We start from the raw sequence: 26,955 nt of genomic DNA, 5'->3' as shown, positions 1-26,955 counted from the left end.
ATCTGCACTGCCCTCTCCTGCCTCTGGACATGTTATGTGAGGAATGACCTGGCCTGATGGATGGGGAGCATGTGGGGGTTGCCTTTTGCTCTTTCCATCTTCCCAAAGCCAATGCAAGGGGGATTGTTGAGGCTCAAAGTCCTGCGTTCTCCTGCCTCACAGCATGATCATGTGCTTCATGCACTTCCTGTTTCAACTGAGTTTTGAGGTATAGGTGGGTGGATGGGTAGTTGAGTGGATGGATGGGTTGGTGGGCATGTGGATTGGTAGGCGGCCATATAAATAAAGGAAGGAATAAAAGAAGGAAGGAAGGACCAACCCACCAAGTGGGACTCCCAGAAAGAGCAAGCAAGTGGCAGGGGAAGAGGTGGTCCCTCTACCAGTGGCTTGGGCCCAGGGAGTTGCCCAGTGGTTTTTATTGTCCATTGACTTTAATCACTGCCTCAAGGCCCTTCATCTTGGCCTTCTCTCATCCATGGCCTCTACCATCTATTCCCCAAATCTTGCTGTTCCACAGCCTGCTCTGTGCTAGAGCCACCCAACAGATATCCGGAAAGATGAGCACATGTGGAAGGAAGGCCCTGACCCTGCTGAGCAGCGTCTTCGCCGTCTGTGGCCTGGGGCTCCTGGGCATTGCTGTCAGCACGGACTACTGGCTGTATCTGGAAGAGGGCGTGGTCCTGCCCCAGAACCAGAGCACCGAGGTCAAGATGTCACTGCACTCGGGCCTCTGGCGGGTCTGCTTTCTTGCAGGTGAGGGCGTCTGGGAGCTGGGACAGCCCTGAGCCTGGGAAAATCTGCCCCAGAGGCTCCTCCTTGCTGAGAGATGACCAAGAAATGCAGGGAAATTTACCTTGGCCATGCACAGTCCTCATCCTTGCCCCTCTCAGTGCTAGGCACCATCCTCCCAGAGGAGCTTCTCCAGGTAGAAAATGATGTCAGGACATGCCCTTACCCCCTCACCCCCTCTGCCATGGAGATGTAGCCAGAGACTGGATCCAACCCAGGTGCAAAGGGTACTGGCTCTGCGGGACCATGTGAAGGCACTCACATCAGATCTGCTGGAGAAACACCTGGAAACTCAGATGACTCTTATACCTACAGGTGAGGAGCGGGGACGCTGCTTCACCATAGAATATGTGATGCCCATGAACACACAGCTGACGTCCGAGTCCACAGTCAACGTTCTAAGTAGGTGCCTGCAGCTCCCCAGCCTGGGCTATTGGTTGGTCAGAAAGAAGCAGGACAGAGGGGAGATGCAGGGCGCCTAGCTTGTTTCTAAGATGATGCCCTTAGACCCAACTACTTGTGCTAGCCTGAGCTTGCTGGAGCTTGTCCTACAGATTAATCTCCCAGTGCCAGAGGTGGGTCACTGGCCTCACCAAGTCTGGCGACTCAGGTGAATGAGAAGGCAGTGAAAGCAAACCCTCTGGACCCTAAGTGGGCCAACTTGGCGGCTTTGGCTTCTCGAGAATTGGTTCTGACTCCCAGAGTGAACTTGGAGCGCTGCAGCACAACTCTAATAGTGATTACCTAGAGTCAGGTTCACAGTCTCTAGCAAAACAACTCATTCGTGTGCCAGCCACCAGTTCACAGCTCTCCACCTATACTTCCATCCAGTTGGTTCCAATTGTGTGGCTACCCGTGGCCCTCTCGGGACCAGTGACTTGCTAGAATGATTCATGGAGCATGGGGAAGTACTTTGTTTTCCCTTGTAGAAAGACTCTAAAACCTGGCAAATAAACACAGCACTGGGCCTGGTAGTGTCCCAAATCTTGCTCCCGTGGAATCAAGACATCTCACCATCCTGACACATCAAGGCTTTCAGCAAGCAGGAAGTTTGGCTGAACTTTGGAGTCCAGGGTTTTGATTAAGATGGTGGAGTAGTCAGGCCCTACACAGCTGCCTATTGGCAGGCAGTGTAGGCTGCCAGGAGAGAAGTAGCTGATGATGCCCTGAGTAGAAAAGAGGGGCCACGAATGTGTTGGGATGTGAACTTCACAGCACTGCCCGGGGGAGGGAGCTGGAGTCCCGGGAACTCACCCAGGAGTGGGAGCTTGGAGATCCTGTTGGGAGCTGCTGCCTGAGGGAGGGTGAGCTGCAGGCAATGCCATTGGAGGCCAACAGGCTATCCTTTGTGTGACCACTCAGAAATGATCCGCTCAGCCACCCCGTTCCCTCTGGTCAGCCTCTTCTTCATGTTCATTGGGTTCATCCTGAGCAACATCGGTCACATCCGTCCCCACCGGACCATACTGGCCTTCGTCTCTGGCATCTTCTTTATCCTCTCAGGTAAGTTCTAATGCATTCTTGTCCTGCACTCTGGACTTGTGTAATCTCACTCCACAAGAGCTCTGCTTGGGGCTGTTCTGGTCACAGATGTGGAACGTCCCTCCCCATCCCCCCGTTACCCTCCCCATCCCATGCCTGCACTGAAAATGGGACAAACTGAGTCAGGAATTGAGTCACAGCTGGGAGGAGATCATCCATGAACCTGGGCCTGGCAGGGGTGACCCAACAGGCTCTCCCAGAGCAGAGCTGGGATTGGGATCCAGGGCTCTTCCTAGTGCTACACATTGGTCCCACTTCCTGTTCAGTCCCCATTGATACTGAGTGTTCCTCCCCTAGGAGCGGGCATGTCTTCATGTTTTTCCATGAAAATGAATACAATCTGCCCTTGGAATAAAGGCCTCTTTACCTCCCGATCCTCAGCTGTGCTCAGGTGCTACTATTGTCCTTTTCACTCAGTAGTCACTTCCCAAGCCCTGGGCCTTGTAAGGCTCTTGCAGGTTGTTCTTCATTCATTCACTAATTCATTTCATTTATTCATCATGTCTCCCAGGGTGGTGGCTGCATACAGGAAAAAATGTAATGGGAAATCCAGGCAAATAGGCAGGAAACGGGAACCCAGTTGTCCCAACTGGAGAGCTCACGGCAGGACTGCTGCAGGGACCATGAGCAGTGGCTGGAACTCAGACCAAGGCTGGTCAGGGAAAGCCACCAGGAGAAGGCAAGCTAAAGGATGAGTCAGAAATGAGTGAAGAGAATGTGGAGGAGAGAAAGCATGAAGTACTTAACCACTACGTACTGTGGAAGGGGAGGAGCAAAACTGGGGAAGGCATCCATGGTCGTCTCATGGGTTTAGAACTTTACAGAAAGCCTCTGAAGAATTTTGAGCCATCAGATGATGTGATCAGATTTGGATGTTAGAAGTGGAGAGAGAGAAGCAGGAGAGGATTATGAGACCAGGGAAGAGATTTCAACAGCACAGGGTGATGCTGGAGCCAACCAAGATGCTGGTATTGAGAAATGAGAGAAGTCAAGTGATGACTGAAAGGTAGACACATCAACGTTAGACATCCAAGGGACGAGTCAGGGTAGGTGCCAGTTCCTTGCTTGGGCACTGGGTAAGTGGTACAGCGTGTCACTGGTTGCGGAATTGCAGGAGAACGACAAGTTGGGACAAAGGTCGTGAGTTTAGTGTGGCATATGCTGAGTTTGAGGTGCCCAGAGGCTGCTAGAGGTCAGGGTCTGGGCTTCCTAGGAGTGATTGGGATCAATGAGAGAGATCTGGGAGCTATCACTCTGGGGGATAGGAGGAGAAGGAGCCACAGACAGGGATGAAGCTGCTCACTGGGAGTAGAGTAAGGAAGGAGGAGAACATGGTAAGGCAAGAGAGGCCCTTTCCCTGACCAAGGTGGCCTGTGCATTTTTTATGGAGGAATTTTTCTTTGGAGACAATGATTTGAAGGTAAAGAAGTGACTCTCAGACTATGTAGTCTGATTGGTTGGTTAGGGATGTGAGGGACTGGGGAAAGATGGCTTGGATGAAAGATGTGTGGATGAATGGATGGATGGGTGGATGGATGGATGAGTGGACAGTGGACAGATGGAAGGATGGGTTGATGGATGGATAAGTGCATGGATGGTTAAGTAGATGGATTAAGGAGTGCATGGATGGATGGATGAATGGTTGAGTGGATGGATGGACAGATGGAAGGAAACAGCTGTTGGACATGAGGCATTCTAATTGCCACTTGACTCCCAAGTCACTTTATGATCCTCTCCCAACATATTCTTGTCTGAATAGCTTAGGAGTCAAGTGACAATTAGAATACATGATGCCTAAGCATTCCCTCCTTCCTTTTCCTTCCATTTATCCACCCATCCATATGCACACACCCATTTTTTCCATTCATCTAATTTTCAGTCTTCCCACTCATCTTCCATTGTTCCAATCATCAGTACAACACATACATACTGAGCACCTGCTGTGTCGTCAGTTTAGCCTAACAGTGATGCTTCCATCCAGTCAAAAAGTACAAATCCAAGGTGAAGTCATTTTTACTTCCTTCCTATGAACTTCATAATAGCTAAACCTACACAGAAGCTGTAAGATGTGTAAGATTTTTAGGAATTTGGCTACAGGATCTGAAATCTAGGAATGAAGGGTGGACATCCCACATCGAGCACTTGGGTTCAAATGCCAGCTTTACTCCTCATTCCAGCTTCCTGCTAATATATACCTGGGAGGCAGCCATGATGGCTTAAGTAATTGAATCCCTACCACATAACATGTGAAGCCTTGATCGGGTTCCCAGCTCCAACCCAGAGGCAGTTGTGGGCATTAAGGGAATAACTAGTGCATGAGAGATCTCTCCCCCTCGCTCCTCTCTCTGTCTCTCTCTCTCTCTCTCTCTCTCTGTGTCAGATAAATGCATGTTTAAACATTGTTTAAAGAAATCCAGGATGGAGCTGGGCCATGTGAAGCCATTTTGATGATAACAAAGTGGCTTTTGCACCATCAGTGACCCCAGCATGAGCGAAGTACCCAGGAAGGTTTGAATGGCACCTGCTTTCCCTTCACACTCATCCTTCAAAGCAGCCCCAGTTTCATAACAGAGTGTGAATGGGATTGAACCTGAAAAGCTTGACACAGAGTAATTAATTATGTCCTGATTCAATTACAGTGATTAATTGGTGGGACTAATGCCTGTGGCAGTCATCGGTACAATGCAGTAGGAGCTTGGGGACCCACTGGCATTGTGACTTAATGCTTGTCAGATCTGGATCAACTCTTGTTACCTTTATGTCACAAGATCTTGGATGGACCCCTCACTCTGGTCTGATGGGCTGCACAGACCACCAGCCAGGGTGCATCACTTGCTACTGAAGACAGGGATTGGAGGTCCCGGTAACCCATGAAGGGGGCCCGACTGGTCCCTCAGTTTAGCAAAGGCCACTTGAGGGCTCAGTGGTTTGCAGCTCTGGATTGTATTGATGCTACCTAAATGTTTTTAAGAATATATGATGGAGCCAGTGAATGCTGTGAATGGTTAAACCACCTTCTGTGACACCAGCATGCCATTTGAGCTCCAGTTGAAGTTTCTACTGCTCCACTTCTCATCCAGCTCCCTTCTAATGTGCCTAGGAAAATAGCAGAACACTGGGACTGTCACTCACATGGGAGACCTGGGTAGAATTCCAGGCTCCTGGCTTCAGCCTGGCCCAGCCTCAGCTCTGGCGGTCATTTGAGGAGTGAACTGGCAGATGGAAGATTCTCTTCTCCCTCATCTCCCCACCCCTCCCTCTCTCTCTCTGTAATTCTGCATTGCTAATTAATTAATTAAAAAAGAAGAAGAAATGAGCATACAGTGCCAGGGCTGTCATAGGCCAGGGCTGGGGCTCAAGCAGGTAAGTCTGAGGGGAGTTGACAGCTGGGGTCAGTGCAGTTGGGCTCAGCAGGTGACTGGGCAGGGAGCTTGCCTGCCTGCACTGCTGTCTTGAAGCTGCTACTCTTGACAGGGTCCCCAGCAGGCAAGCTCCTGCCTTCCGTTGTACTTGCATAGCTAGGCATGGAGGCCACACCAGCAAATCCCCCAGCACCTGTGCTGAGCTGGTCTCCTCCCCTCCCTGCCCTGCCCCAGGCCTCTCACTCGTGGTGGGCCTGGTACTCTACATCTCCAGCATCAACGACGAGATGCTCAACAGGACCAAGGACGCCGACTCCTATTTCAACTACAAATATGGGTGGTCCTTTGCCTTTGCCGCCATCTCCTTCCTTCTGACGGAGGTAACCCCATCCTTCCCACCCTCCCCCAAGCCAGGGCTGGGTGCTGCTCTGGGCCAGGGACACCAGGACATCTGGGCTTGCCCACCCGTGTCCCTCGCTCATCCCAGGTCTCCTCCACTGAGGCAGAGTCCTCAGGGCCCTGCCCCTAGCCCCCCATCCATGTCCCACCTGCACCAGTCCTCTACCACAGTCGTAGTCTATGCTGACCCCCCCAACTTTGAGCTCTCCTCTCCTCCTCTCCTCCTAGAGTGCGGGGGTGATGTCCGTGTACTTGTTCATGAAGAGGTATACCGCTGAGGACCTGTACCGGCCTCATCATGGCTTCTACCGCCCACGCCTGAGCAACTGCTCCGATTACTCGGGCCAGTTTCTGCACCCGGATGCCTGGGTGCGTGGCCGCAGCCCTTCCGACATCTCCAGCGACGCCTCCCTGCAGATGAGCAGCAACTACCCAGCCTTGCTCAAATGCCCCGACTATGACCAGATGTCCTCATCTCCCTGCTGAGCATAGGTCACCTGCCTCGCTGCACGGTGGACAGTGGACTGCCCTTCCTGCTCCCAGTCCCCACCCCTCACCCTGAGCCCTAAGACCATGGTTCACAGACCCAAGCCGACCCCCAGCTTAGCTCTTGTTCCTTGGCCTGAGTCCTCTCCCTCCTTCTCCCAGAGTAGCTCTCACTGCCTGGTGTCAGGACTCTGGAGCCAGCCACCCCCACCTCTCAAGTAGTCCATCACAACCTAGTCCACAGGAAGCCAGCAGCTTCTTTTGCATGGTCGAAAGAGGCCACTGTTGGCAGGTATGCTTCTCCCTGAGCTCCCCATTCCATGGCCAAGGCCTAATCCAAGTCATTGTATAGACGCAGTGGGACTCCAGGGCTTGCCCGCTGACCAGGTGGTGCTCACCTGCACTGGCTGAACTGTGGAGCCACAGGATGACTGATGTGAGGTCTGGCTGGCTCAGAAGTCAGGCAGGCTTGACTCCTACTAAAACCCTTCATTTTGGTTCCCCTGGTCCCACACACAGCACACCTGATTGTTCTGTCCCTCCTCCCTCCCTTTCCTCCTTTCCCTGCACCAGAACTCAGCTGGGAGGAGGGTCGGAGACCCCTCTGATGGCCAAGGAAGTCACACAGGAGGTATTCATGGTCAAAGTTGTGTTCATACCTATGGCCCTTTGGTCTCCTATTGAACTGGGGCCATTCCATGCCTTAACCCAAAGCTGGGACTATGACTCTGATGATTGGAGAGTTTGGCTTGGCTGAGTTCATACTCCCTTGGGCACTGTGTCCAGCCCTGAGGATCCTGACCCTACTTGTAAGGAACAGGACTTGCACTGCAAAGCCCTCCACTGGGATTATGTAGACAGGTGCCTCTACCACCAAAGTAGAAAACAGCTTTCCAAGAGGCCACCTTGGGCATGGGAATGGAGCAGGTGACACCTGGTGCAATTTGATTCTAAGAGAGTCAAACCAGAGGTGCCCCTCTGCCTTGCTGAGGAATCCCACGGACACATGGGAGTCGCCAAGTTCATCCTATTTTTCTTAGAGGGGAGCCTCTAGCTTCCTGGGTAAGAAATATCTATAGGCAAAGCAGGTGCCATCCAAAGAGGAGACAGGGTGACACCATTTTCCTCCTGGGAACTCTGAACTGGGAAACTGGAAGCAAATTCCTGGGTATTGTGGGTGAGGAATTCAATGCAAGGAATCTTGGAAAGATGGAATTTAGTGAGGAATAGGCAGATGTTTGGGCAGCTGGACTTTGTCATTCATCTCTCAGCTTGTAGAGGGAAAAGACAAGAGAAGGCAATGGCGATCCCGGCTCAGCTACAAACCCACTGGGAATCCTCAGGTGACCCCTCTCCATGTCCCCCAGATGTGAATTGTTTTCAAGCCCAGCCCACTCCCCTGCACCACCACCCCAACTCCTGTGACCCCATCTCCTGCAGAAATCTCTGTGTGGCTCTTGTTTGAGACTTTTCAACCCTCACCTCTGAACAAATAGCAACCGCCAACCCCCGGCAACCCTCCACATTAGCACCTTACAATGGTTGTGGCCCTTTAGTTACCGTTTACAGAACATTCCAGAAACCAAGGAATTAGCTCGTGTGCTCCAAGGCCCCTCAGTAGCATCTCTAGCCCTCCCATGTTTGTCGATGTCATTAGCTACTCAGATGTTTCTTTCTTATAAACTCTTCTGTGTCATTGTGCCAGCGTTGTTTTTCTGCACACAGGAAAAATAGAATGCACTTCTCGGATCTAGCTAATGGTTACCTAGCATCAGTGGGCTGGGCCCCAAGAGGTCAGGATACCCAGCGGGGGCGTGCAGGAGCTCTCACCCTGGGCTTGTGTGGGTCACACTGAACCTGGGAATAGATTCTGGGACTTAGACTTTATCAATAATTAAGCTACCATGGCAGTTTTCTGTCTTGAAATTTATCTCAGAATCAGGGCTTGTTTGCCACCTCTGGAGCCCCCAAACTATGTTTGTCAAACATTACAGAGCATGCCACTCAATTCGGAAATCACAGATTGTTCTTCCATGCGTTTGTGGATATTTTGTTTCTTCACGAGCTATAGAAACAGTATTTGGGGCTGGGTAGTACCCACAGTAGTTAAGGTACCTGTGTGCCATATTGGAATGCCTGGGTGTGAGTCCTGCCCTTCAATTCCAGCTCCTTGATAATGCAGACCCTGAGGACCGTGAACTGAAGGCTGGGGAGTTGGATTCCTTTCACTCACATGAGAGACTAGGAGGAGTTCCTTCCCTTGCAGGCATTTGGGAAAAGAATGAGTGAATAGCTTGCTCTCTCACTCTTAAATTTTAAAAAAGTTTAATTCCATGGAAAAATAAAGCTTCAATATACAATTATTTGTATGCAAAAACATTTGGATGTGTTTTTATTTTTTTCCACCCTTACAAAATTAATGATATAGACAAACAGCAAAATATCATCCATAATGGAATAAAGTGACACAGGGATGCCAGCTACCAAAAGCAAAGAATCCTGAAATTAGTTCCCTCCCTTCTGGATCTCACAACCTCCTTCCTGTCCCATGAGTAACACTCCCTACCCCCAGCCTCACCAGGTGTGCTCCGGAAAAATCGCCTGTCGCCAGTACCATGCACAGAGTTGAGGAAGCCACCTACAACAACCCCTCTGTGACCCCAGCACCATGCTGCTCTGTCTTCCTCCTCCTCTCCCCAGTCTGTCACCTTGCCCATGGCCCACCCTCTCCTCCACAGCAGGAGAAGTTGGAGGGAAGCGGGCAATGACTGACACTGGCCTCCATTCCACCTTGGCACACCTACTGGCTTGCATACCAATAAGTGCGATGCTTTCAACAGCTAGTTGAGTATTTGACTCCAACTGCTTTAAACTATGGAAGTATTTTATTTTCACATCAGGATGGTTAAGAGCAGGTGTGGGCTTTAGCAGATTCATCCAGTGGCCCTAGGCATTAAGGGCCAAGCCTTGGCCATCTCTTGGTTGCTCTGTCCAGGAGATGGACTTTATCCTCGAGTTAGTAGCAAGATTATGACAGCAATTCCAAGTATGACACATCAGAAATTGGGCACTGCTTCCCAGACGTCAAGTCCACGGCCAGTTCCGAGTCTCCCTGCTCCCACACTATTTTCCTGGTGTGCCAGGAAGAGCCTGTCCCGGAGGATGAGGATGATGGCCTTCAGCATTTTGGAGCCGTGATGCTGTCAGCGTCAGGACCCAGGCCAGGCAGGACTCAGAAACAGCCTGACCATCTCAGAGCTCCAACCAGAGTCCCGGCCATTCCTCACCATGGGACATTGAATAACTTGTCTTGGACTCAGCGATCATCAAAAGGGCAGGGCTCAAGGTCATCGGAGGTTTCAGGTCAGGCACTGAAACAACTCTGTTTCACTTTATTCTCAGCAGACTGAACTTGGCTTAACTTTTAAGTCCACCCACACTCACCTACTCTGCTAGATGTAATCCAATCAGTGTGAAAACCTTCTGGGGTCTGGTTAAAAACACTATACATTATATAAACTGTAAAGTTCTCTCCGAATTAAGTTATTTTTATTACAAAATAGTGAAGAGCGCACATTAAATAAATCCCACAAGAGTTTCCAGCAGTTTTCTGTGTATGTGTCCTACAAGGTCAGCCACCAACTTGAACTCTCCATCTGGAGTCCAGACTCCATTTCTCATGAAAGTCAGTAGATGCTCCCATTTCAGTTCCATCTTCAGCAGACTCCGTCGCCACCAACACAGGTGCAAGCCCCCATCAGTGTTGTTTGGATAGAGAAGGTGACTTGCAAGCATTGGATGAATAACCTTGTTTATCTTATTCACAGACAGACCCTGCAACCTCAAGTGATCCAGAGACTGGGTCATGGCCACCCAATATTTGCAGGACTGTGCAAAACCTGGTGTAAGTGCACCCCAAATCTTGACACCTATAGTTCTAAATGCACCCACTCCCTTAATCAGAGAAACAGCCCAGATTCCCACCCAAAAGAAAAGTGGGAAGGATGCATCTCAGCAAGTGGAGAGAACAGTGATGTGTTGTTCCCCCAACAGCATTTTCACGTTCACTCTGGCCCTTCATCTCCTGTCACTGCTCATGATGTTTTCCAGCTTTGGGTGTGGCTGCAGACGCCTGAGGCTGGGCTGTGATGGAACCTCACTGCATTGTTCCTTGCCAGCCACTGGAGGAAGACTGCAGACCTGTGTACCAGCTGATTCATAAGCATGTGGCCAGGCATACCCCAAGTGCAAGCCAAGTGCTGGAGGAGTCAGCTCAGACCCTGGTGAGCCTCGGTGGCACAGTCCAGCCTCTGGACTCCAGCATCCCAGTTGGAGGTACCAAGTCCTGATCAGGGTGGCAAGACTCCGGCAAGCTGAAGCCCACCAGTTAGAGAAGAGGAAGAACTGTTTCTTAGCCATTCGTTATTCCAGTGACATCCTCGAGAGAAACCACTTATGAAGGGAAGAGATTCGGTTTAGCGTAAGTTTGGAGGTTCACCGTCTAAGACTGGGTACCCCCCAACCTGGCTCCACTATATGATAAAGGTGGCAGGAAGAGTGGCTGAGCCTAACTTGGGCTTTATATCCAGCCCTGTCCAGGCACGCTGGTGGCTGGCTCTCATGGTCCTGCTCCCATGGGCCTTGGGACCTCCCATCAGGTCCACCCTCTAAACAACGTCACTGTCAAACTCCCATCCTCAGAACCAATCACATATGACCTTAGAATATATATTTTTGGAGGAGGGAAGAGGTGATAGCTTTAATCTTTTAATGCTCATTACAAATATAGGGGGTTGCAGACCCATGTAAGTTACTGGTAGGAATGCGGAGGAGAGGGCAGGATGGCAAGAGAGAAATGTGTCCACAGCAGGGGAGGGTGCATCACATCTTGGTTGTCAGACTACATTAATACCAGAGGATGGAGATGGCCTCTTGGTGCCACCTCAGGGGCCTCAGTGGGCAAAAGATTGTCCTAGGGGGTGTTACTTGAGTAGTGCATGGGTAAGACTGACATAAAGTCGGGGAGATGCAACCTCCTAGCCTAGCCCTAAGCTTGCTGAGCAGTTGACCTGAGTCTGACCCTCAGTCAATGAATCCTTATCGCTGGCCAAAGGCTTTCTCTTCAGTGGCTATGACTGTGTCCCCTCAGTCTTCATGATTGCTCAAAGATGTTGTCTTCAATGTATGAGCAGTGACATATTCCATATGTCCTCTCAGGCACTCTTCCTTTTCTCTCTGGATACCTTCTAAGGCCTGATGGTTGTTGTCCATGTCCATCTCAGCACATCCACAGACCTAGGAGCTTTCCTCAGAACTTGGCCTGAAGCCTTGTGTCCCTTGCTCTTCTTTCCATCCTTTGCAGAGATACTGGAGGTTTTCTGATGGATCAGAGGAGCTGATGGTCTTGCCTTTCATATGCCTCCATGTAGTTTCTTCTTCCTTTCTCTAGAGTCGGCAGCAGAGGTGGCTCAGACTTGCAACATGTGCTTTACAGTCAGACCTTGGGCCACACATCTATGGGAGGTTCCCCAAGATCAGGGATCCTGCTGGCCTAAGGAATGAATGCAACTCAAGAAGCCCACTCCTGATCATCCCCAGTCCCAGTGTTTGCACTCCTCGGGGCGTGTTGTAGCCTGCCCTGTCTCCCAATCATATCTTCAGGTGTGTTGACCTGCTTGTGGGACGGCTCCAGAACTCCCACAAGACAGCCCCCTGGTTCCTGAGTGCACCAGTGGGTTCAGTGGTCTGACCTGGCCCGTGCCCAGACACTGCCCACTACACACCCTAGTCTGTGTGCGGTGAGTACTGCGGCATGCCCTGGCCTGCCACCAATATGGGATCGTTATTTATTTAAGAGGCAGAGACACAGACAGACAGAATTCCCCTCACCTGTGCCTGATTCACTTTCCAAATGTACGCCAAACAGCCAAGACTGGGCTGGTCTGAAACCAGGAGCTGGGAACTTAATCCAGTTCTCCTTTAGTGTTAACAGGGATCCAATACTTGAGTCAAATCTGCATCAACAGGATGCTGGAGTCAAGAGCTAGAGCAGTGTGTCACAGCCAAGCAGGTCAGCAGGGGACATGGACACCTTAACTGGCGTCCCAGCCACTAGGTCAGACAAACAGCTGCCCCAACGTTGGGTTGAAATGTCAGGCTGAGCTCAGAGCCAGCTCCTAATCACACTGTAGCAGAATATGTCCTTTGTTTAGCAGACTATGTCCTGAAGTTCTGTACGTGTGAGCACTCATGCTGCTGGTTTCGTGGGATGCCAAGAAAAGCAAGTAGAGTGAGAATTAATTTTCCTCCATCACACTTGGGCATGAAAGTGTCACCTTGTTTGGCAAAATCAGTTGAAATCTAACTTGGAGCCCTCGCTTACCTGGCTGGTAGAAAATGCAATGTTCCCAACAGTTGCACAGGAACCAGATGGAGACAGGATGGTGGTATGTGCTAGGTGGCTGCATGTCCACAGTCCAGCACAGTGCAGGTGCCAGGGTCCTCGCGGGAACCTGCTGCCCAGCATCCTTGGGCACATGTGCTTCACCCTCTGGGGCCTGCCACTCTAGAACCCACCTGTTAGGATCCCTCACTCTTTCCCAGGCATGGGGACCATCCTCTTCCCAGGGATAGGGCTGCCTTTCCTGTCCAGGCTCAGGATTCCTTCCAGCTCCCCTCTGGGAGGTTAATCCACAGAAGCTGTGGGAGCAGGGAATAGGGGATCCCTAGAATCGCGACGGGGACTTTGTTTCCAGGACTAGTGGAGAGAGGAAGGATGGGGAAAACAGTCTAAGTGTTTGTAGTAATTCACCCAGTCCCCTTATTCGCAACAGCTGAATTAGTTCTTCCCCGTCATTTTGGTGTTACTGCCAACGATTCAGCGCCTATTCTGTACCGGTTCTGCTCTGGGCTATCTATTCTACATGGTCCTATGGTATCTGCAGGTTCTGGATTCCCAGGCAGAATCTCTGGTGCATGGTGCGTGCCCATTCCTGGTCCACACCAGGACCTGCTCCGGTGTGTGTGGCCATTCCTGGTCCACACCAGGACCTGCTCCGGTGTGTGTGGCCATTCCTGGTCCACACCAGGACCTGCTCTGGCTTGTCATCCATTCCTTTTTCTCTTTCCTGCCTCCACCCATGCACAGCCATTTGAACATCATTAGTAGTTTTCTTGGCATGAACTCATGCGTGTTCCCTACAATGTGTGTTGTTCCATTGTGTACATATTTTTAGTTGAATACATGGGCACTGCAGTGTCTATGTGGCCCCTTGCTGGGTTCTATAAGGACACACACTGCACTGTTTGCCACTGGTCGAGACTCAGCCAGGTGTGTTCACTGCTTTGTACCTGAGTCCCAGGGAGCGACATTGGGAAAGTGGAGTGCAGAGGCCAAAATCCAGGTGAATGTATCTCCAAACCCTGAGCCTGATTTGTCCAGCACTCCACTTGGGCCAAGTTGTTCTCACCAACAGTTCCCAAAGCTGTTGGATCCCTCCAGTTGCCCTAGCAGACCTGGTGACCTTTCTTTGGGCTAGCCCAAGGTAGAACAGTAACGCCCGTCAGGCTGTGCATGCACTTGGCCTAGCAAACCTCCTGTCCACTCCTAGAACAGACAATGCAGCTTACATTCCTACAAGCACAGAGGTGAATGCCCCACATGCCAGCGTTCCTCAGCCTCCACACTACTGATATCTAGGCTGGAAAATTCATCTTTGAAAGGAAGAAGACAAAGACAATATGAGAGCAGAGAGAGGGAGATGGAGAGAGAGAAAACACACTATACATTCCCCTCTGCTGCTTCACTCCCCGAATGCCTACAACGGCCAAGAATGGGGGGACCAAAGCCAGAGCCAGCAACACAGCCAGACTCTCCCACCTGGGTGGGAGGGACCAGTCACTTGGCCATCACCACTGCTTCCCAGAACCGGCCTTAAGAGACCGCTAGCCTCAGTGGCTGGAGCCAGAGAAGGACTCCAGGCACCTGCTATGGGATGCAGGCATCTTAAGTGGGGGGAAGCTTCTTTGAGATGGGCAGCAGTATGCACGTGACAGGGTGTCCAGCAAGACCCAGGCCTCTGCCCACTACAGTCCATCTTCCCTGTGGCAACCAAGACTCCCACAGACTGAGACTCTTTCCACCTCCTTTTGGTCAGTCTTATGGGCTCCGTGTTTTACCCCAGCAGGAGAGTGTTACTGTACCTAGCTTACAGTGGAGGAAACTCAAGCGATGTAACGGGTTTGTCTCAGCTTCCAAAGAGTGATGGGGACCCCCAGGCCTCCAGGGAGCTCATGGTTTATCATGAAAGATGTGTCACCCATGCCGGCAGCTCGAACTACTGAACACAGCATCCATGGATCTGGGGTGTCAGAAGGGAGGAAAGGAGAGCAGCGCAGGAGAACAGGAGGGGTGTCCTTCAGCTGGCCCTCAGGGCATGAGGTCATCCCGGGTCTGACACCAAGATCCAGGGCCCTGGACTCCCCCCAGCACATTCATTCTAGAAAGTTCAGGGCATAAAAACAATAGGCAGAAGGGAAAACATCACGCATGGCCTCGCTTTTCAAACAAATCCGCTCTTCTGAAAACCACTAGTAATCAAACTTTGAAGTAACCAAACTTACTCCAGAGTATGATGGCGAACTGCCCTGCCCCCACCACTCAGTTTTAGCGAGGGCCAGCTCGTGCCTGACCTTGAGCTATGGACAAGTCTTGGGAAATGGGATGGCTCCCTATAGAACTGCCATAAAGAAGGATGCTTCTAAAACCACAAGGTGGTCACACCCTCAGACGACTCACGGTGGCTCCTGGCCTCAAGCAGCCCCCAGAGTTGACATGTTTTTGTTTTCCCCAGCTGAACACACCCACATGCCTGTGGGGCTGTGGTTTCTCCCAATGTCCGCCAAGCAGCCATGCACAGTGGTGGCTGTAAGGCCTTCCACATAGCCTCATCTGCACATTTCTCCCCCTCCTCCTCTTCCCAGCCCCACATCAGTAGACTCACAGAATGCCCCCCAAGTCGCTATTTCATTGGACCGTGGCCCCATGGCATGGAGAAATTGTGATGTTTGTCTTAACTGTTTCCAGTGAGTTGGTGCAGCCAGGGGCTCCAGCATGACCTGTTACCTAGGGCTCTGCTGGAGGCAGTGTGAGTGATTGGTGATGAAATGTCAGGGCCACGTGCCATCTGCGTGTCTGCCTTGGGTGAGGTTGGCAATGTTGGGTGTCAGGACCCAGAGCCACTGCTGTGCCAGAGGTTACTAAATGAGGACGCTGTGATGCTCTTCTTCCTCCATGTACCAGCTGTGCAGAGAACCACCCCTGAGCCTGCTCTCCGACTTCCATGCCTTGGTCCTCGTGCAATTCGGTAGCAGTTTATGCCCTGCCGGATGGACTGTCCTGGTCCCCTCTGGGTGGTCCCTGGGGTCGTGTCAGCAACAGCATCCACTACTCACATCCCAGAGCTGCTCGCTCAGTTCACATGCATGTTCAACCACGCCAGCCTCAGCCCAAGATGGCATTGCCGGGAGCGGATGCCCCTGGCCCCCTCCACCCCCACACAGGCAGAGGGGTCTTTCCGGGAGCCCTGAGTCACCAGCTCCCCTGTCCCAAACCCCACGGGGAAAATGCAAATGGGGTCTAGAGCAGAGGGGGCTGACGCCACCCCTGTGTGGGAGAGGATGTTATAATATCAGGCTGTCGCCAAATTAACAGTACCAAACAAATGTGCAGAAATAGCAGCTGCAATTATTCCCAAGCAGCAGCTCAATCGGGAGCCTTCAGTGCGTGCTTGCTCTCCCCGAAACACAGGGCTGCCACCACTCCAGAGCCCCCCTCCTCCTCTCGGCCCAAGACACTGCAGAGGCACGAGGCCCCACGCACACTCCTGGATTTTCTTTGTCTCCCAGGCAAAGAACAAAATCAAAGTGCCGAGATTTCCTCGATGCTTGCCTTTCTCAAAATAATCCAGCTAAGGAAGTGCTGTGAGTCCCATTGGACAGATTAGCAGACTGACTCCGAGAGTCCGAGACACCAAGTCCAGAGAGCCACGGGCTTGGCCAACCTGTGTGCCCTCTTCCCTTTCCCTGCGGCCTTGCTGCCCACTTCGTCCACCTCTATACATTCCCCTGCAGACCAAGCACCTGCCCACTGCACCCTCTTCTACAGGCTGTTCTGTTCTGGGGGATTCCAGGTCTCCCTGCCCATCATGGCCCGTCTCCAGGGCCACACACTGAGCAGGTGCAATCAAGGAGCCAAGGACTGCCTTCCTGGGAGGTTAGCCCTGGTCAGGGCTCGCAGGGACACAGGAGACCCCGGCCTGGGGTGGCCAAGTCCAGGTCCGATCAACAGTTCAGCTGGGGCACCTGGGCTGCAGCAAGTGGCTCTGTACCTGTAGGAGTGGCAGGCTGGTACCTCAGTCCACCACTCTATAGAGCCTGCTTATGTGACAACTGCTACAGAGGATGTGGCCACTGGCTGGGCACGCAGCCAGGAAGGGCTTCCCAGGATAAGGAGCAGGCAGGATCTTCCCCCTTTCAACCATCCAGAAACTCACAGCCAAACTCGGGAGCAGCGATGAGGGTGTTTGTGACTCCACGCAGGTGGAGTGGTGGAGCGGATGCTGGTCCCCCACCCCACCGCCCTGCCCAGTGACTCAACCCTCCAGCTCCCCCTGGAGGGTGAACCTGCAGAGTGGCAGGGAAAGGGCTGGCTCCCTCGCGGCTCAGTGGCTCTGCTGCCCATCTCTCCTTGGGACTCACGCACGCCTGCGCTTCTGAACACAGAAGCGTTGTAATGCGACCACAGCGGTCACCCCGGGAGCCCAGCTCCTCCACCCGGGCCCTCCAGCCACAAGGCTTGGCCCTCGTGGCTGACCTGGAAAGAGGGGCAGGGACTGGCAGGGGCAAGCCACAGAGGGGCTCCCTGTCCTACGGAACGCACAACCAAGCAGCGTCCAGAACTCAGAAGCTCTCCTGTGATCCTGACGCTCCAAGGCACCCTCGGGGCTTCAGTGAGTTCTCACAGGAGGTCAGCTCGCAGGGTTCCACTCAGCACCCAGAACCACAGCTCAGGGGAAGCTCTGACATCAGGCGCCCCTGTGCACCAGCTCTCCCCAACCTCCTCCATACAGAGGAGCAGGAGGGTAACAGCATCGCTTTCCTGGGCTGGCCAGCGACTGAATGCAGGCTCCCGTCTGAGGTTTCTGGCAGTTGCCTGGTGCCAAAGGGAGAGAGACAGGGTCCTCATACTTCTCGAAGGATCTGCAATCAAACTAAGAGGCTGCTTTCATGAGAGACCAAGCCAGGGACTCGCAATTTGTGTGATCAAAAAATTTTTAGAATAAGAGATATTGCTGGTCCAGAGAATTCTGAATGGAGGCGGGCTGGGGCGGTAGGGCAGTGGACAAGATGGACTCCCAGGCTATAGGACTTCCCAGGAGTAAAGAAGGAAAAAATGTTCCAGAAGAGAGGTGGTGCTGTTTCCTGTGCAGTGGTCAACAGAAGCTTTGTGGGGAAGCAGGGCGGAGTTGGGATGACAATGGAGATGCTATGTGTATGTTGGAGGAGGACTGGGCAGATGATGTGCACGGAGCCAGGACAGGTTCCTGAGCTGGCTGGAAGGTGCACAGGATGAAGGGAGAGGACAGGGTGGGCGTTTGTCACTGGCGATGCCCTCCCACCTTCCTGGAATGCCTACATTCAGCTCTCTGCTTCCAAAGCACAGCCTCCTGCAGACAGCAGGTGAAGGCCCAAGTCCTTGGGTCACTGCTGCCCCCTGGTGGTAGGGGGAGACTGAGCCGGGGCCAGGGGCTTTGAGTTGCTGGCTTAGAGGCAGGATTTGAGGAGGGCTCTAGCTCTCTAATTGTCTCTCTGCCTTTCACCTGATTTTTTTTTTTTTTAGTTAAAGGGTTTTGTTTGTTTGTTTGTTTGTTTGTTTTTCGGGAAAGAAGGGCACCCAGCACAATAGCCTCTTGGTTAAAGTCTTCGCCTTGCACGCACCAGGATCCCACTTGGGCACTAGTTCAGGTCCTGGTTGCTCTACTTCCTGCTTGTGAGGAAGCAGTAGAGGATGCCCCAGAGCCGTGGGACCCTGCACCCACACTGAGAGACCCAGAGGAAAGTCCTAGCTTCCGGCTTTGGATTGGCTCAACTGTAGCCATTAAAGCTCCTTGGGGAGTGAACCAGCGGAAGGAAGATCTTTCTGAATCTCCTTTTCTTTGTATGTCTGCCATTTTAATTTAAAAAAAAAATCAAATATTTTTTTTTAAAAACAGAAAAGGGACAGCCAGAGTGGAGTAGCTGGCTCCACCTGCTGGGAGCACAGAAGCCTCCCGTTCACCCACGCCACCCCTGGTGTCCTTGGGAGACAGAGAAAGTACCTCGGCCCAACCCAGCTGACCCTGGAGAGTCTCCAAGTAGACACTCCCTCCCCTAGAACAGTCAGGACACAGCTGGCAGGGGGAACGGGACGGGTGGAGGTCTGCCAGGCTCTGTGAAGGAAGGAGCTCCCTCGGGGTCGCCTGTGTCCCCTCCCCAAATCCCCGTGTCCAGACCCCCTACCCCCAGCATGAGGCCATTAGGAGAGGATTGGGTGCTGGCTGTTGCCAAACCTTCATGAATGGGATTCAGGACCTTGTTAAAGGCCACCCAGGAAGGACCCGCCTTCTCATAGCAGGGGGCACAAGGAACAGGTGGCAGTCCCCAGAGCTCAGCCACGCGGCTCCCCAGGCACAACTTCCTGCTCCAGAGCTCTGAGAAGCAACTTAGCACACGCTCAAGATGACTGAAGCTGTGAAAAGACACAGCAAATCCCCACCAGCTCAACTCATCTGCTCGAACAGACAAAACTTTTACAGCCACCAAAATTAATAATCGGATTCAGGCGCAGCCAGGCTCCTGGGACAGAGCAGGCGCAGGTCCCTGGGGAGGATGCAGCCAACCATCTGCCGGGTGGTGACACTGCAGATGGGCACACAGGCCCCTCCTCAGCCAAGGCTGCTCCAGAGAAGGAAATGCAGGGTCTACCTGCTGCGTGCAGGGACCGTCCCGAAGAATAAAACAGGAGGTGTGGGGTCTACCAGTTGCCTGCAGAAGCTGTCCCTAAGAACACAGAAGGGCAGGGGAGAGTGGAGCATTGAGAAGGGGCTTGAGCCTGGCTGTTGCAGGTGGCGGGGAGCCGAGTAAGAGCCAAGAGGGTGCTGCCAGCTCTCCTGTTCCAGGGCTCTTAGCCCCAGATCTGGGGGTGTGCCCCTTCCTGGCCTGGTTTTCTGTCTTTTTGACAATGAACTTCCAACCGGTCAAGACCCAACTCCACGACTTGACGAGCCGTGACTTTTACAGGGAACCCTCTTTTTCTGCCAAGAGCTGTCTGCATAGTTCTTAACGATATTCACAGGCCATGCAACACGATCACCTGCAACACGAGCCAGCTCTGGACCTCTGGACTTACTGAGTTCTGAAGCCCTTCTCATGCCAGGTTGCCCTGGCACCTGATGATGTCACAGGCCCTATGTGGCTGGTGGGCCAAACATTCCTCACCCCTGCTTTGGAGCAAGCACCTAAGTTAGCAGAGCTGATGCGTCTGCAAGTGTCTCGGGGACTCCTTAAGGGAGCAAGTGTCCCTCACCTGGGCCCCGCTGGTTGGCATGGAAACGCTCAGGGCATGGATGCTGTTCTGGCAGGTTCCAGAAGATTCCAGGCTCAGCCCTCTCGCTGGTGTGGATACTCTGACTGTGGTTAACTTCCAACCTGCTTCCGTCTTCATCAGTGACTGATGGGAAAGAGAGGCCCTGCATGGGGGCGCCCGCAGGGGACATTTTCCTAAGGAAGTGGCATTGAAGCCCAGAGCCATGGGTGGCAGTTCCCCCGGGGCAGGGAGTCTGTTTCTGCTTGTTCCACAGTATTCTTCCGAGGAGAAAGAGCAGCAGAGACCATCCCGCACACCTACCTTGTACATCTGTGCCCACAGAGTCCTGAGGGATCCAGATAAGCCCCCCGGAGCCTCCTGGGCCTGAGTAAAGCAGGGGTCCGGCTCAGAGATCCAACCTTTCCCACCTCACACCTGTGTTCCTTGCAGAGTCGCCTGGTGCCTTCGCTGGGATTTCCAGCCAGTGGTGACTGAACTGGTGGATACTTACTGAGTGCCCACTGCAAGTGGAGGCCCACTGCAAGTGGAGGCCCACTTGCACGAGGGCAGAGGGGAGAAAGAGGAGGGAGAGGCCGTGGATACAGAGTAATAACCATACTGAAGGCAGGTTATGGTGCAGGGACTAAAGTCAGGTTGGAACAGGTGCGAGACAGGGGAGGAAGAGGACCGAGTGGCAGGCAGCGTTTTTGGAATAGACCATCTCGGGTTGATTTCTCATTTAATTGATGAAGGTTTTGGTGATGCTCTAACTCTTGCAGCTGGAAACGGGGCCAGGCCTTGGTCAAAGCCGCGGGGCTCAGACTGAAAGGGAGACGCCCCATCTAGTGGTTAGATCTGGTAATTACATATATCCGTGTCCACACAGGCAAGGAGCCATCATGACTTCATAAGCCCAAGAAATAAATACTCCCTACGCGAGGAAATGAAAAGTTTCCCAACTTCACAGCCGGTCATCGTGGGTGTCTGTATCCACGCGTGGCACTTGCTTCGTCCGTGGACAGGCTCCCTCCTCCACGTGGGCTTTGAGCACTGGCTCCCTCCTCCACGTGGGCTTTGAGCACTGCCCCTTCCACCTCGGAGCCAGCCACGTGCTCTGGACCAGCACCTGGGGCAGGCCACTCGGGGTGGCAGAGACACCTCCTGAGAAGCCTGCGTCTTGGAGAGCCTGGGCTCGGGGTTCTGACTTGGCTCCTGCCACCCCCCTGGGAGGCCTGGGTGGACTTCCCAGGTCCCGGCTTCAGCCTAGCACAGCTCTGGCTGTTGTGAGCATTTGGGGAGCATGGAAGACCTTCCTCTCTCTGTGACTCTGCCTTTGAAATCAAATCAAAGCTCTCAGATCAGGCGGCTGCTTTGAATTCTGGGGCCTTTAGGGGCCTGGTGGGAGCAGGAGCTGCAGGTTGGGCTGTGCACTGAGCAATGGGGTGTTTGCCAGAACTCTGCCTTGCAATCCTATAAGAATTTCTGATCTGGGAATTGAAGTGGATTCTGATTCTGTGTCCTTTTATTCTTTAAAAAAAAAGTGACCCTTATTTTGCAAAATAATGTTTGATTGTCAACTGCATGTTCCAGAGGGTGTCAGGTATGCAGGTCAGACAAGTTCTGTGTTCCTGCACACACTCAACTCTTTTCAAGGGCAAATCTTAGTCAAGTGTGACTTCTCCGGAGCTGTTAACTTTTTGATCCTAACTTTTTGAGCCCTAACAAAGAGTTCCCTTCACAATTCTGGGTGCAGGCAGAGTCATGACTGGGAGAAAAACTACAGCATGTTTACCTTGCCAGTAGCACTCACACACTTCATGTGCTGTGGGCACATTTGTTATTTCTTCAAATGGGGATTTAATATTAAATCTCCCAAAATTAAATATTCAAAACTACTATAGAAGCAAAAGATGGAAATGGCAAGGTTAAATGCAAACTTAAAAAAAAAAAAGAAATTTTTTTTTTTGAAAGGCAAAGTGCAGAGAGAAAGAGATCTTCCAGTTGTTGGTTCTTTCCTCCAGTGGCCACAATGCCTCGGGCTGGGCCAGACAGACCAAAGCCAGGAGCCAGAAGCTCCATCTGGGTCTCCCTCATAGGTGCCAGGGACCCAAGCACCTGGGCCCCTTCCACTGCCTTCCCAAGGATATTAGCAGGGAGCTGAAAAACAGCCGGCACTTGAAACCAACACTCCGAGGTGGGAAGTTGGAGTCACAGGTGGCTTAACCCTCTAAGAAGGTCCAAATACCAGTCTGTTCAATGTTGTCCCAACATTGTTGACACTGCTGCACAACCGTTATGCATGGGGCCCTCTGCTGGTGCTGCAGTAGACGGGGTGCCTCCTGGATTCCCACCCCCGGGAATCTAAGAGGCTTGGTCCTACACTGGCACCAGTCGGAGGACATGGAGGGGACTCTAACTGCCATGTGCACTTCCTGCCTGTGGCCAGAGTCCTGCAGGGCTGCTGGAACCGACCCCCCCCCCCCGGGAGTGCAACCTGGGTCCAGCTGGGAGGGGAGGGTGAGTCTGCACTTCCTCAGGGTCTGAGTTGCTCACTGCTTGGGTTTCTTCTCTAGGAGCTTCCCGGCATCCTGCGCGGCCCTAGAGAGGGAGCCTCGAGCCCCATGAGCCCCACAGAGGGAGGGCATCGCCCAGGAGGACACACTTCCGCCCCTTCCTGTTCTGGGGGATGCTCTCTGGCCTCCGTGACAGAGCCCACTGCGCTCAGTCTGCAGCCACACTGGTGCACATAGGCTGGGGTGTTCACTGCAGCGCCACCCCTATGCTTCCTCTCCCACCTGCTTTTCTCTCTCTCTCTCTCTCTCTCTCTCTCTCTCTCTCTCTCTCTCTCTCTCTCTCTCTCTCTCTCTCTCTCACACACACACACACACACACACACACTATACACCACCCCTTCTCTCAGTGTACTTCAGATCTGGCACTGACATGGTAAAGGTCCCTCCCCTAGCCGACCGTGCACACTGGCAGCCCCACTCTCGAAGTTCAGTTAGGAGCCTCGCCTTGGTCCTCCCAGCCTCAGGTCCCCACACCACAGTGAGGCAGCTCCCCAGGGCATCCCAGGAGCAACGGCTCATATCTGCAGGTGTGCCAAAGTCACGGTCGCACAGGTGCAGAAGCAAGGACAAGTGGAGGGAAGACTTAAAAGAATGAGCCAGGGGAGACTCGAGAAGGACCGGGCCCTGGGGAGGTCTAACAGGAGACTGGGAGACAGAGACGTGGCCCTCTGTCCCCACTGCTATTACCATGACTGATGCTGTTGTTATACTGGGCAGGAGGGCTCAGAGAGTGAAAGTCCAGAGTCTCACTGGCCTCAAGCCCTGGGCCGCCCTTCCCCAGTCATCACTGGACTGAGATCTATACAGAGGCCTCTGTGGTGGACAGGACCGAGGCTAGAGGCCTCTTTGTCACCAGAGCAGTCAATCCCTGAAGCCGGACTGCAGCCCCTCCCTTAAAGGCCGCCTGTCCCTCCCCCTCCCCACTGCCCTGGTCTGACAGCTCTTGCCCCATCTTTTGCCTTCCTGCCCTCCCCCACACCCACTCATGTCTGATTTTATTACTGTTCTTGGCAGCTGACTTGCTTTTCATTTATCGGAAAGATTCAGAGAGAGAGAGAGCGCGCAGCAACAAAAGATGTTGTCTGTCTGCTGATTCACCCCCCGCCCCCCAGCTGCCCCCAGAGCCTGGGCTGGACAGGCTGAAGCCAGGAACCCAGAACTCCGTCTGTGTCTCCAGCATAAGTGGTGGAGACCCAAGTTCCTGGGGTGTCACCTGCTACCTCCTAGAGTGGCCGACACGCAGGAGAAGCGCTACGTGCAGGAGGGCATCGGGGTGGGGTGTAGTAGCAAGCCAGATCAGCAGCAGAGGCAGGACTCGAACCCATGCAACCTGAAATGGGACATAAACATCTTAACTGTTGCACCACAGTCCTCACCCCACTGGCTCCCTTTGAAGTGGTCCTTTATTCCTTGCTTCAAAACCTTGTTACAGCTCCAGTTCCTTGAACCCAGGGCCAGTCCAGGGCTCAGGGTCCAACATGGAAAGGGGTCAGGAGAGACCCAGTGGCCCTCAGGAGCCAATCATTGGGGAGCAGACAGGACTTGCAAGAAGGTAGTCCCTTTCCGTTTCGTTTTAAACGGTCAAGAATGACCCAAAGCCTTGGGACCCTGCACCTACATGGGAGACCCAGAAGCATCTCCTGACTCCTGGGTTCAGATCAGTTCAGCTCTGCTTTCTGTGGCCACTTGGGGAGTGAACCAGCAGACAGAAGATCTTTCTTTATCTCCTTCTCTCTGTAAATCTAACTTTCCAGTAAAAATAAATAAATAAATAAATCTTTAAGACCATATGCCTGCTCCTGTAAGCCGCCAAAGCATGGCTCAGTCGCCTGGTTGGGCGGAAGGGGTCCGAAGGGTAGGGCAGCACAGAGCTGAGAGAGCCTGAGCTTGTGGGCAGGGTTAGAAGAGACACGGTGGAGTGGCCACCAGGAGCCCAGGAGCCCAGCAGGAACCTGCCTGGTGGAAAGCCACTCCTCCAGCTCCATCCACGAGCTACAGGAAAGAGAGGCACCAGCAGAGGGCAGCAGTGTTCAGGGCTAGAGACCAAGTGGCCGTGGGTCTCCCAGCGTCCGGGGTGAACTCTCCATCTCTTCCGACAAATCAGATAAAGTCCTTTCTGGCTGAAGCCTGACTGAGTGCATCTGTCACTTACAACCAACAGAATTCTGCCTCAAATCCAGTCGCCTGCGTGACACACTCCCCATGGGTGTCCCCGGTTATCCGCCCGGCTGCCCCTTCTCTTTGCAGAAAGCACACTGGAACACGGATGAGTGCATGCAAGGCCATGCAGGGACAGGTGTCAACCCTCGCCAGCTCACCACCGTGGCAGCCTCTGCTGGCTCACCAAGGGCGAGCAGCAGGGACCCGACTCTGGGCACGGAGCAGGGCAGGGGACCTGAGAACAAAGCAGGTGGCGTGACTGACGGATGTGTCTCAGTCCTCAGCCCGAGCTGTTAACTCCACCTTGTTAGCAGCTGTAGTGTGTGCATGCCGCCTTTGTGGTTAAAAACGCCGCTCCTGGATTGTCTCCTTTGAGTCCCAACACGAGCCATTTCAAGAAATAAAGATATTTGACTGTCGATGGTCTTCGCAGAGAGAAGACGCATCTACTTCCACTTTTTGGAAGCAGGGAGAGATGAGAGTTCTGGGGGCATGCCCTGGAGCTTGCACCCCATAAGTAATCATGTGACAAGGGAGCCCCACCAACCCCACCCCCAAAGATTTCAAGACACAAGAAAAGGGTGGGAGGTGGGTTGTGGCTCCGGGGGTTAAGCTGCAGATTGTAGCACTGTCTTCCACGTTGGAGGAGGCATACCCTGTGGACACTGGTTCAAGTCTCAGCTGCTGCACTTCCAGGCCGGCCCCCCTGCTCATGGCTCTGGGGAGACAGCAGAGGGGAACCCCAAGTTTCAGGCTTCTGATTTAGCCTGCCCAGCTACAGTCACTGCTGCCATTTGGAGAGCAAACCAGTGGATGGAAGATATGTCTCTCTCTCTCATCAGTATTTGTCAAGTAAGTGGTTCCTTGGGCTTACTCTGGGGTGGATCACAGAATGCGTCTTGACACTTTGCAGCTCTGCCTATCACAGGGGACATCTGGACTGGTCTGCCTGGCCTGGGCCAGTGGAATGCAAGAAATGTGGCATGTAGCCTCCAAGCTTAAGCCTCAAGAGGCCTGGCTGCCCAGAACCCTGCACTGGCGTGTGAAAAGGTGCTGACCAGTTTGCTGCGGCATGCTGACCCTGTCACCCCAGCCAGCTGCCAGCTGGCGTCTAGCACCACCCAGCTAGTCGGTGTCCGAGTGCAGACAATGTGGATAAGTGCATTCGGCTGAGGCAGGGCCAGAGCAGAAGAACCACTCAGATGAACCCAGCCCAGAATGCCAACTCACAAAATTAGGAGCTACAGATTCAGACAAGTCTACCTCCCACCCTACAAGGTCTCCCCCGGTAACTGGAAGAGTAAGCGTCTTGTTGAAAATACAAAGTTGAAGTTAATTCGGCTCATCAAGCTGACAACTTCAATCTAGGAACGACTCGGCTGCCTGAGTTGGCTGTCCCACAAACCTGAGTTTGGTTATAAGTTTTGTATTTTTCTTACAAGGTAAATGGATACATTGAGTAAGGGTGAAATCTTTATTTGTATTTCCAATCACATTGAAAAATCAAACAGTATCATACTGAAAGATAGCTTTGATAGTGGGTAACAATTGATTATTGATTACTGATGAAGCAGGCATATTTTCCTTTCCTTAATGCCTCCCAAACAGGACATAGGGAGAAAGCTCAGTCATCCTTAAGCGACAGGGGCTGTTTCTTTTCCCATGATGGTTGAGAATCTGTTGGCCTCAGCTGAAGTTCATTGAAAAGTCCTGTTACCTAGAAACCAACCACAGGTGTCTGGAACCCCCACAGCATCACAGCCAACTCAGGCCTCTGTGGCCACTTCAGCTGAGCCCCGTGTAGAAGGTTGTCACCCCTACTTACTACTGATGGGCGATAAACTAGAGTTCCTGCACACCTTCCTTGGTGTTAATGGTTTTTCTAGAACAGTTCACAGAATCCAGGGCTCTAGTCAACATTCACTATTCTCGGGGCTCCTGCTGAGGACACAGATCAAAACAGGACAAGATGGAAGAGGTGCGTGGAACAAGTAGGAGGACTCCCTCGGTCCAGGAACAC

The 26,955-nt window shown here is 52.7% G+C and overlaps 1 protein-coding gene across 1 annotated transcript; it reads left to right on the top strand.

Moving 5' to 3' along the window:
• The first annotated feature begins 554 nt into the window (after positions 1 to 554).
• CACNG5 (calcium voltage-gated channel auxiliary subunit gamma 5) lies at positions 555 to 6,608 on the top strand. The gene is made up of 5 exons (XM_040989396.1): positions 555 to 753; positions 1,105 to 1,191; positions 2,152 to 2,292; positions 5,928 to 6,073; positions 6,321 to 6,608. Exons 1-5 carry the CDS (start codon positions 558 to 560, stop codon positions 6,576 to 6,578), a joined length of 828 nt encoding a protein of 275 aa, XP_040845330.1. The 5' UTR covers positions 555 to 557; the 3' UTR covers positions 6,579 to 6,608.
• Positions 6,609 to 26,955: the final 20,347 nt, after the last annotated feature.

This window comes from Ochotona curzoniae, unplaced genomic scaffold (genome assembly GCF_017591425.1).
Source record: "Ochotona curzoniae isolate NIBS_2020 unplaced genomic scaffold, NIBS_Ocur_1.0 contig_523, whole genome shotgun sequence".
Lineage (NCBI taxonomy): Eukaryota > Metazoa > Chordata > Mammalia > Lagomorpha > Ochotonidae > Ochotona > Ochotona curzoniae.
Note: the sequence above shows the minus strand (reverse complement) of the source record. Positions and strands in the feature narration are given on the sequence as shown.

What these genes read in the sequence shown, in the direction of transcription:
- CACNG5 (XM_040989396.1), top strand. Translation starts at nt 558, where the DNA reads ATGAGCACATGTGGAAGGAAGGCCCTGACCCTGCTGAGCAGCGTCTTC. An exon ending in CATCTTCTTTATCCTCTCAG is followed by an intron (nt 2,293 to 5,927) that starts GTAAGTTCTAAT and finishes GCCCTGCCCCAG; the next exon opens with GCCTCTCACTCGTGGTGGGC. An exon ending in TCTCCTTCCTTCTGACGGAG is followed by an intron (nt 6,074 to 6,320) that starts GTAACCCCATCC and finishes CTCTCCTCCTAG; the next exon opens with AGTGCGGGGGTGATGTCCGT.